General features: G+C 37.1%; 1 protein-coding gene across 1 annotated transcript in view; it reads left to right on the forward strand.

The window, feature by feature from the left end:
• The window catches only part of NFXL1 (nuclear transcription factor, X-box binding-like 1), a gene marked incomplete at its 5' end in the record, with an annotated part of 42324 nt that extends 33560 nt beyond the window's left edge, over positions 1-8764 (forward strand). Inside the window, 3 exons of the mRNA XM_010136812.1 lie at positions 149-235; positions 3360-3413; positions 8309-8764. Of these exons, the coding sequence (XP_010135114.1) occupies positions 149-235; positions 3360-3413; positions 8309-8482 (315 nt within the window). The remainder of the gene's footprint in view (positions 1-148; positions 236-3359; positions 3414-8308) is intronic.
• Positions 8765-10812: the final 2048 nt, after the last annotated feature.

The following is a 10812-nucleotide window of genomic DNA, read 5'->3' on the forward strand; positions in this document are numbered from 1 at the left end:
CAATAACATTTAATAATTAGCTTTATTTTTCGTATAACCAATGTTTTACTAAATAATTATTTATAAATGTTTTCATAAAGAAATTGACATTCTAACTGCATTTTTATATAGGGAAATGATTATAAAAGACTCAAATTATATTTAACAGGAGGTACAATGCAGCAAGATACAAGAAGGCCAAGTTTCACTGGAATGTGATGCATTATGCAAGGAAATGAAGCGGAAGGCATCTGAGGTAATGTGTCTGTTGTGGCTATAACTTCTCAGTGCTTCAAGAAAAGTAGGAAAAAATGGAACACAGAATTATTTTCTCAAGACAATACCAGCAAAAAATACAACATAAGTAGATGTGCTGTTAAATAGCAGTTACTTTTTCAGACTTGCATGTGGCTTAGTGGAGACAATTTCAGTGTTTGTAGACAGTGTTAATTCAGTCAAGTACTGTGTTTAAAACAATATTCTGTTATTTTCCCTTTTTAAAAATTCATTAGAACTGGTTCTTTCCTCTTCCACTGAGAAGTGCTGATCAGTGATGATAAAACTGTCATTGCTTATGATTGGCACTGTAGGATTAGGGCCGTTTCAGAGGGCATTGTTAAATCTGCTCTTTCCAGTGCAAGTTTTGCAAGACATTGAATGCTCAACTTGTCCAGCATGAAGAGTGTAGTTCTGTCACTATATGAGTTATCCTGTACCAGAAGAATGGAGAGTTTTCAGCAATTGCAGTATACTCTTTAGCCTGCTGTAAAGGTGACCCCTCTTTAGTTCTGCTGTTTAATGAAGAATTTGCTGCATGCTGTCACCCAGAGAGACAGAATATCAACCATACTCTTAGAAGTGTTTTATAAAAGCATAAACAAAATGAATTGGTGCATGACTTGCTTGGTTTCTATTAGGTAACTCTTAAGACCTTATAAATAACAACCCAAAAAATCAAAGGGTAAAGCTGACTTTTGTCAGCTTCTGCTCAGACTTTCAGGATTGATTGGCAAGTTCTAACGAGTACCACATAGACCAAATCTGGCAATTTTGTAAGCAGGTCAAATGCCAAGACTGTTGGGATATGCCTTTAGAAAATCCCAGCCATAACAAACAGTTCCAGTAGGAGTGTGAAGATGAGTTCATGGGACGGGGAGTGTGCTAAAGGAAGATGAATTCACAAGAAACTGCGTGAACTGGGACACAGCAGCGTGTCTCGGTCTGGTGCAGCGTCAGCGGCTGTTTTACTTCAGCAGATACTAGTTCCTATTTCTTGCCCCTGCCATTGTAATCCACAGGGAGGAGTGGTCTAATGCAATGAGCCAATGACTCTAAGATCTACAATAAGCAATGCCACAAATGTACTGTGTGGTGTAACGTAGCTGTGTGTACCTTCTGAGGAATCAAATGTGTCATTTACTGTATGTTGTATTAAATAGTTCTAGAAATGCTTTTCCATACTGTGGTTATAATGGTTAAACTTCCCTCTGCCTATGTATGCTATACCCCTGTATCTTTTACAAATGTGATCACACAATGGTGTAAAAAGAAGCTCTGCCCTTGCTGCCTTTCCACATTTGTGGATCACTTTTTCCTTAGGAGCTGAAGTCCTGCCATTAGATGGCAGTGAAATGGCAGGAGGCTAGTTGTATACTTTTTTCCACACCAGACTTGCCCATTTCAGATGTGCATGGCTGAAAAGGTCTTTTATACTTCTAAAGAGAAACTCCACCATTGCGTATAGATTAATGAAATTCTCAGTAATGCTTTTAGTTGATATATGGTTTAGCAATTTAAAAAAATTGTCTGAAAACCTGCAAGTAGGACTGTTCTATTTATCCTGTCCTCAGCGTACACTGTTTGAGCTACAGTGTGCTGAAGAATGGGCTGGTGTGCTTTCTCCTTAGTCATCAAGAGCTCTTGATTTGCAAATTTGTTTGGGACAAATTCCACCTGTGCAAAACACATTTAGTAAATTATTGTCACTGTTATGCAAACCCATCCGGTTATTAGGATCAAGACTTTTTCATTTCAAGTTTTTAATCAGATTTTTACACCTAACTTTTCTAAGGTGCCCCTAATGCTAAAGGTCCAAAGAAATGTACACAAGAAGGGAGACGCATGTGCCTCCCCAGTGTACTCTTCCTGTTGCTAGTATTGCTGTAGTGATGTCTGACTATGAGAATTTTAGAGTTCGAGCTGGTGTCTTTCTTTTTAATGATCTTTGTTGGGTTTATCTCCTATTAGCATGCTTAATTGTTTTTCAGTTCACATAAACTTCTGGCATCTGTAATTGTCCTGTAGCACTGAATTTCTAGATTTAGCCAAATACTGTGTGGGAGTAGAATACTTCCCTCTGTTATGAACAAGCCTCCTGGTAATTTCATTTTATGCCTTTGCATATTACAAAAAATAATTATTGATGTTTTATCCCTATTTGACATTTTCACGTTCTTCAGGATTCTGTGCCCTGTTAGTCATCTCATGAATCCTACTAGTGCATCTCTTTAGATGGAAGCCACTTCACCCTGTTGTCTTTTGTTATACGTTCAGGCTTTACATTCTGTTGTTATTTGCAGGAGCAAAACTGAATGCGGGAGCTAAGATTCAAGCGCATTGTGTGTTTACATATTGACATTTTTCTGTACCCTTCTTAAGAATTTCTAGTAATTAATTTGCTTTCTTGAACACTACAAAACACTTCTATAGAATTATCAATTGTAGCTCACATGACTTCTTTTCATGTAACTTTCTGATGGTGGGGCATTTTTTATTACAATTGGCTGGCATTACACTAAGAGCTTTAAAGCAGTTTGGCTATGCATTATCCAATATATGTCATATTTGGTACAAACATGGAGGTTTTCTTTTACTTTTGTAGTCAGGGAATATGTAAAGTACTTGGAATGAAATACGTGTGTCTAAATTATATACATATGTAGGAATTACCCATATGCATAAAGCGTACTAAATTGAGGATGAAGTTGCTGAAAACTTAGAATAACTGTCTTTAGGGATTTTCCTGGTTGTTATTTTTAGTTTTTACTATTTACTATTAGGTTTTACTATTTTACTATTTTAACTATTATTTTTAAGTTTTATATTTGTCAGTTGAGCTTGTCAAGTTGAAGTCAGTGATTGAATTTATAACCTGGTAGCATCCATTTTATGTTGCATGTTTTCCAAGTGTGAGATGATGCAGCTTTTTCCAATAGTATTTTGTAATCTCAGTAAGTTAGGTAATGTTTTGTCATCTCCTTGATGGGAGGTTTTGCTCACTTTTGCTGAGAACCATTCTATGGGAGAAACTATGCCTCTATAAGAAAATAGGCTTAGCTGCTTTTTACAACAGTTGCTTACCACTTTGTGTGTCTGGACAGATAAAAGAGGCAGAAGCCAAAGCTGCAATTGAAGAAGAGAAACGAAGACAACAGGTATCAAATTTTCTTCTTCCTCCTCACATTGTTCTTGTTAGTAAGTCATTCAGTTTACATGCAGCTGAAGATGTATAGTTTGTAATGTGGTAGGCACAGTCATTCCTGTCAGCTGTTACCTTACTCTATGTGCTATGAATGATTTACAAAGGTTAAGAGCCCATGTTTTCCCAAATAATTTTCATAATTTTATGCAAAATTATAATTAATCAGTTTAATCGTGCATTACTGTAACTGTGTATAGTATATTTTTAAAATAAGTACTCTTGGTTTTAATCAAACACTTTATAATGTATAGACCCCACGAAATTGCTGAGTAGCCCCCACAAAGATTTAAATATTGTGTGAAGTTTCCCTCCTCGTCTTTGTCCTTCAAGGTCTCTGAGGGGGAGGGAAAAATGTTTATTTACTGTAATTACTGTTGATGGTGAGCGTATGTTGTCGGCATTGTAATCCAAGAAGCTTCTGTGACAGCTGCCTGGAGACACTAATACTGTGCAAAAACTGTAACCTTGTTTGGTGGTGATGGCTGGGTCATGCTTATCATCTGGTGGCTACAGCCTTAATGCACTCCTTGCAGACAGCCCATACATGTGTGCCTGTGTCTGAGCATTTGACACCAAGTCATCTTCTAAGTCCAACATGTGCTTTCTGACTCGCCTTTTACTCAATCATCACAATTGTTATGTATTAGTTTTTATTTGTGTTTTCACTGCATGTCACCCTTGGTTTGTATTCACAGTGCACTGGCTCACTCCTTCCTTAGAAGGGGGTGTGGGAGACTTGCTCACAGAACCGATCCTCTTGTTCCATTCTCCCAGTCTCATTGTGATAGACGGTTTCTCTGTGGGTCATAACCTCTGTTAGGCATACTTCGATAATTGCCTAGAGACTTTGTTTATTAAAGCACTATGTCTACCAGCCAATGCTCTAGCAAAGCCTGCTTTTGTTTTTCAGTGGGGAGTGCAGGAAAACTCACTGTGCAGGAAAAACATGCAGTGATGTACCTGTTGTCCAGGCACTGTTTTGTGATCATCTTGTAATGTTTATTGTTACATTCATGCCTCAACTGTCTGCAATATGGATCACATATTCCTTCATACAACTCATAGTTCATCTAATTCTTCTCTAAGCTGACCTTGGGCATGTTACTTCTGGGACACAGATTGTGAAGTGTAGCTTGCATACAGAGATCTGAAACATTTTGTTAGCTTGTAGAATGACCAGTTTGCCTAAGTACTGAAGTGTACTAATGGACATTTACACCTGTAAAGAACACACTTATGGTTCCAGAGCTAGAAGTTCAAAAAGTGGCTCTGTTTTCATCCATTCCAGAAGGCATCCCAGTTAGTAATAATTCCTGCCTCAAAACTGCTTACAGTTTGTCTAGTAAAGTCTCAGTAATGAGGCTTCTCTGAAACTGTAGCAGATTCTCTCCACAGCACAGTGTGCAGCATTATTTTTGTCTTGATTCTTCAGCAGTGATTGTTCCTCTCTGCAGTCATGCCTCTCTGTTCCTTTCTACTTGTACAGTCACTGAACTCTCATCATTAGAGTCCATCAGTACCCTTGTGTAATATATGGTCACTGCTTCTGCATACATGTTTTGTGGTCAGTGCAGCATCAGGGATAGAAGAATACACCTATATATAATCAAGCCTATTGAAAGGTTAATTAAGAGTAGTCAGTTATATAGCACATTAGCAAACAGTAGGACAACCATAAAAAAAAAAAAGACAAAACCGATAAAAAAAACCCAATGGGACAACAGTGACTAGTAAACAGGGTCTAGAATTGCACACAAGTACTAAGCTCAGCTACTGCAGCCTTCTATTTAAAATTATTTCCTTCCAGCTTGATCACCTAATCTGCCATCTGGTAATGCAGATTGGAGGACATCACTATAATAGGGTGTTGGGTCACTTTAAGAGTATATATTTGAGTATGCTCCCTTCGGACAAAAGCTTGCCTCTCGTATACCTTCCTGATCTCATTAGTGCATTTTTACATAGACAGTTCATCTGTTGGTCACAGCTTCTTGTGACCTGTTTTGATTTATACTTCACTGAATCCTGTGTATACAAACTAGTCAGTGCTCTGGTAAGTCAGCACATTTGTATTTCGGAACGTGCCAGAATTGGTCACAGCTTCTGCTAATGTCATTTATAGCTGGAGTCACTTGTTTCTTAGTGGAAGGAAGATGGCTGGGTTAGGCTTCTCAAGCCTTTTTCTGGCCCTAGCAGAACAAATTTTGCCTGTGCTTCGCTGTGTGAGGCCAGGGTTTTCACAATTGCTAGAGATGGAAAAAAAATCAGAGCTTTGATTATTTAGCAATTCAGACCAAGCTCATGCTCTGTCCCACTGTAATGTAAAAGATTTGGTAGAAGCTTTTGAGGTAACTGGTACAAGTCAAGAGTTTCAGTGCTGAAAGCTGGGGTCTCAAACCTGAGTGCTGATTTAACAAGTCGCATGAAAGATTTTTTTTTTTGTTAGAAAGAAGAATGTTTCAACAGCTCCTTAGAAGTTACAAAAGTCAACTCCCCCCCACCCCACTCATAAAATACAAGAGCTGTGATTTCAGGATATATGCTTTGTGTCTGTGTAGTCACTGCTATTTGCATTCGTTTAGCTACATTTTCCCATGGGACAAGAAGAATATTGAGAATAACACACAAAGGAGCAAAATCTGGTACCTGAGCAACACTAAACTAGACATTATCTAACATTAAATTGTTTTGAGAATACAGTATAGAATAAAGTAAATGTATTTCATTTTACTTTTAATATGTCTATACAGAAAGAAGTTAGGTTCTTACTCTAAATAAAAAGCTTGAGCTTGTTTAGCTTGAAAAATTAAGGTAATTAGAATTTTAATTACTTTATTGTTTGGAGGTCGTTGAGGTGACACTTTGGGTATGGTAATAGTTATGTAAAATCCGTAGGTAGCTTTTCAAGGATAGTGATGGCTTCTTTCTCGTATTCTGTGCCCATGAACCTTTATTATTCTGTGTTTTGTTTTTTATAATGTATTTATTTTTAGCTGTTTTTTTATAAAGATCACTAGGAAAGCAATTCAGTATCTGTTATATAGTTGTACAAGACCTATATTTTAATTCAGATTACTGCAATTCATGAAGCACTCTGCTTTTAAAAGTTTCATGTTACAAGTATATAATAACTATAGAAGCCCCGAATTTCATTTAGTGTCTGTGTAAAATTAAATACTAATGTATTATCTGTAAGACCATAAGAACCCTGCACACGCTTGGATTTCAAAAAACTGTTTCATTAAAATACTTTGCTTTCCTGAAGGAGGATTAGCTAGTTGAAAGTAATCTTGTTTCAAGCGGGAGGCTGTGGAACTTTGAACTATTCTCCCGTATCGTCAGAGTAGTGCCAACAGTTTCTGCCTTTATTGGGTACAAAGGAGTAGACATCAAAATTGGGTCCTTTCTCCTGCTAACTGGTATCTGGCACAAGGAGGAAAGTAAGATCTGCTTTGTAAAACTCTTAACAGATATTTGCTGTCAGTAGAGGAAGACCAGGCATCAGACAGTCTTGAGTTTCAAAGGAAAATTGTATTTACTGGACCGCTACTCTGCCCCTTTCCCAAAACAGTCTTATTCTTGTTTGTTTAATGGACCAACCTTATTATCTTAGTCCCTGTCTTCCTGGCAGCACTGCAGTAGCAGTCACATAGATTTATTTCCTCTCACAGCCAGGCTTTGTCTCTGTTCACTGTCCACGTTTCCTCTGTTTCAGCTCAGTCTTGTGCCTTTTGCCTATCCAGTCCTGGTTTGCTGTGCTCTGTTGCTCCCAGCTCCCTTCCCTCTTTCAGGTCATCAGTCTCTCTGCTCCCTTGTCCCTTGCTTTCTCTAGTAGCTGACAACTCTACCTAAAAATCCAGGTGGCTGTTAGACCTTTTCTGGTTTTAGTCTGTCTCAACTCTCCTTTACAGCATCTTGTCTGATTTTTCTAGCAATTAGAAAGCTCCTCATGGGAGTCTCAACGTAGTCTTACACTCTTTGTTCCAGGTGCCTAATTCCAGTTTTGCTTTAGCTTTGTACCCTAAAATGAGTTTTGTCTGTGTTCTTTTGATACCCTTTTAAAAGAATGTGGAGGGGAATGAAGAAGAGGACTCTACTGTTCATTCCAGGAATCATCCTGAAACTGCTGTTCTGGGTGGAAGCTTGGCAATTTTTTTTTTTTTTCTTCCAGTTGCTTTGCTTAATTTTTGGGCCTAAGGGCACATGCTTTCTTTTGAAGGATGCCGTGTACCTACTGCGGTCATATATGAGTTAATAAGCCTGAAGTTACAGCATTTAACAAAGGGGGTCCTTCTGTGCATGTCTGAGATTATGGCTATTAATCTAAAATTTAGCTGAGCATGCAAAATATAAAGAATTGAGGGAAGGAGATACATTTTTCTTTAGTTATATTTTTACTAATTCATTCTTAGCAGAGAACTCATTCTTATTACAAGGGGAGGAGGTATTTGAATATCTTGGTCTATGCTCTTATATTATTATAATAGCTTAAATACTTACAAGTGCTTTTCTTTAATAGGAAAAATAATGTATTTTTAACATTTAATGGAAATAATCTCATTTCGGCTTAACATATTCAATCTGAGTTAATCTAATGTAAAACTTCAGTTGGTTGCATTTTTGGCGTTTTTTTTTTATAGGAAATGAAACAATGGCTTAATATTTGGAAGCTAACTGCTTTGTAACCATGGGGTATAGTGCTACCATCTAATCTGTAAGAGATTTATAACTTCCATTGGCTGTGAGTTACTTTTATAAAATGTTTTTGGGGAATGTTATTTAAAATGCACATTTCTTAGTTTTTAATTCTGACACAATTGTCAACTACTTCTGGTTTTCTTCATCTAGGCTGAACTGGAAGCTTTTGAAAACAGATTAAAAGGGCGAAGAAAGAATAAGAGAAGGAAGGATGAAGTAGAAGTTGAACAATCATCATGGCAGAAATACAAAAACCTCATTATGCTACCAGTGTTCGGGGTTGTTGTTGTGTTGGTTGCATGGCTCATGGTCTACAATGACTGAAACGATGCAATATTTAATATACCTCAGTCAGGCTTTAGGTAGCTATTATTCCTAGAGTGTTAGTCTGTGTGTAACAGAATTTGATATGCATAGATTGTTTACTGTTTGCCAAGAAAAATGCAGAGGAAGGGAAGAAGTGTCACCTTTGCTATTAAATTCACAGCACAAAACTGAACTCGGACATTGAAAGTAATAGTAGATTTTAGTCCTCACTGAAGTACTGGTGTAATTTGACCAAGATCCAATAACAACTATTAATATATTGTGTTACCTTTCATGTCTCCATTTCATAATATTAAATAGCTTAGTATAAAATGATTTATTATTTGTTTCCTATAAAATCAGTTTAGTGGTTTACTGAAGATTAGCATTCTTATGCTAGTCTTCATGCTGTATCACACAGTAATTTCTGTGTTTCACATCAGTTTTGATTATAACAACTAATGGGGAAACTTAGGCTTGAATATTCTGGGGTCTTACGTCAGAACTTTTTTCAGTGAAAGGAAATGTGAACTGTCTTTCAAGTCAACTGTATCACAAACAATAAAGTGGGCCCCCTTTACAGACTGTGGAGTTTGGTTTTTGGTTGTTCCCCCCTTGTCCTTGTTTCTTCAAAGTCAAACCAATTAAAAACTGGCCTTAGTGGACCAATGTATAGGCTGAACATGGGTTGGAGTAGTTTCGGGGTACAGGGCTGTGTCTTCATTGCTAACCCCATCGCCAGCAGCAGCAAAGCAAGTTGAAATTGAACTTAGAGCATCACTTGACTGTTTGTACAGATAAATGTCACATTTGAGTATTTGCATAGGCTTGCAAAAACATAGTCGGGTGGCATAACAATACAAGTAGATGTTGTTCAGAAGCCATCTGGATGGTCCTTGCTAATTATGTATAAACTAGCTTAAATATTTTCTTACTGTTAGTTTAAAATACCTTGTGTTCCGTGGTAGAACTGAAGGGTTTACACAGCTTCAGAATTATTACAGAAGCTGCAATGTCTCAGATGAGGGACTGCAAATTAAATTCTGGGTTGGGGGAAATCAGAAAAGTGAATTTTTAAACGTGTGCTGGAAAACTTATGCTAATACTTGAGCATTGTGGGTAACTGAAAAGTGCTTACAAGATCCTGTGAGAGGTGAGGTGCAAAGCTGAAGGGTGTTAGGTTGCCCTTGTAATTCAGGCGTATAGTTTCACCACAAGTCCTGCAAAAACAATGGGACCATTTGTGTGAATCAGTAGATTGCAGTTTGAAAGCTCTTCTAGGTGATTTTGTCCCACTTGTAAAGGGACCCAGTATTAATTTGAGATGATAGCCAATTGCGTTAATGGTTTGGCAGCAGAAAAAGATTAGAAAAGCCGCAAAAGACCATAGCTTTTTGATTTCATAGATTGATAAAATGGGGAGAAAATAACTTTCTTTTAAATTTTTCACCTAAATTTGGTGAAAAAGAAGAGAGGTAAGGAAAACTTGGCAATATTTAGCATGGATTGGCGCGATTTGATAGTGTTTTATGTTTTGGGTTTTTTAATTGATTTTTAGAAATTCATACTACTTCTGTCATGATGTGTCAGGCTGTTAGTATATAAAGTTGAAATGGCAGTAGGCAATCAGTTGCATCTCTGAATTCTTTTATTTTCTAGTATAAGGAAAAACAGTTTTCCATATTGTTACTTCAACTCTTTTTAATAAGGTTAATGCCTGGATGATAATTCCATATATAAGCATTGTTTCAAGCAAGTGAGGTGATGCTATTATGTGACTGCATATGCCAGTAACTCTCTTGTCTCTGTGAGAAAAAGAGATGTTTTTTGTTCAGCTGAAGTAAAACATGAGGTATTGCCCCAAAATACAAAAATATGCCTTTATAGCTGAAATGTGCAGATCAGTGTGAATGAAACCATTGTGGAAACAGCTTTTATCACCATGTAACCAAGTCATTTTTCTATTTAGTCCTAGCTTTTTCTTCAAATAAAAGTACAATTTAAATCTCTCTTTGCAGAGTGGTAAAAATGAAGTGTACTCGAGTTATGTTTGATGTAGTTCCTAGTGTTTGTTTCTGTGTATTTTGCAGTATTTGTGTGAAATACTGAGGAGGAAAAGACTTGCTTCCCATTGATATCTTTATTACGATAAGAAAGCACACCAATCTTTAAAAATTCATTCCGTTCATACAAATGCATGTATGGGCAGGCATATTCCCTTTCTTAAAGGATTTGTATCTCTCGAACCTCGCCTATGTGAGACATAGCTTTTTTTGAAATTTTATTCAGAGTAGTTCTGTGTAGCTTATCCAACCATCTGAGTCATTTGCACTCTGTTGGTCTGCCTG

Source organism: Buceros rhinoceros, unplaced genomic scaffold (genome assembly GCF_000710305.1).
Source record: "Buceros rhinoceros silvestris isolate BGI_N320 unplaced genomic scaffold, ASM71030v1 scaffold16875, whole genome shotgun sequence".
Classification (NCBI taxonomy): Eukaryota; Metazoa; Chordata; class Aves; order Bucerotiformes; family Bucerotidae; genus Buceros; species Buceros rhinoceros.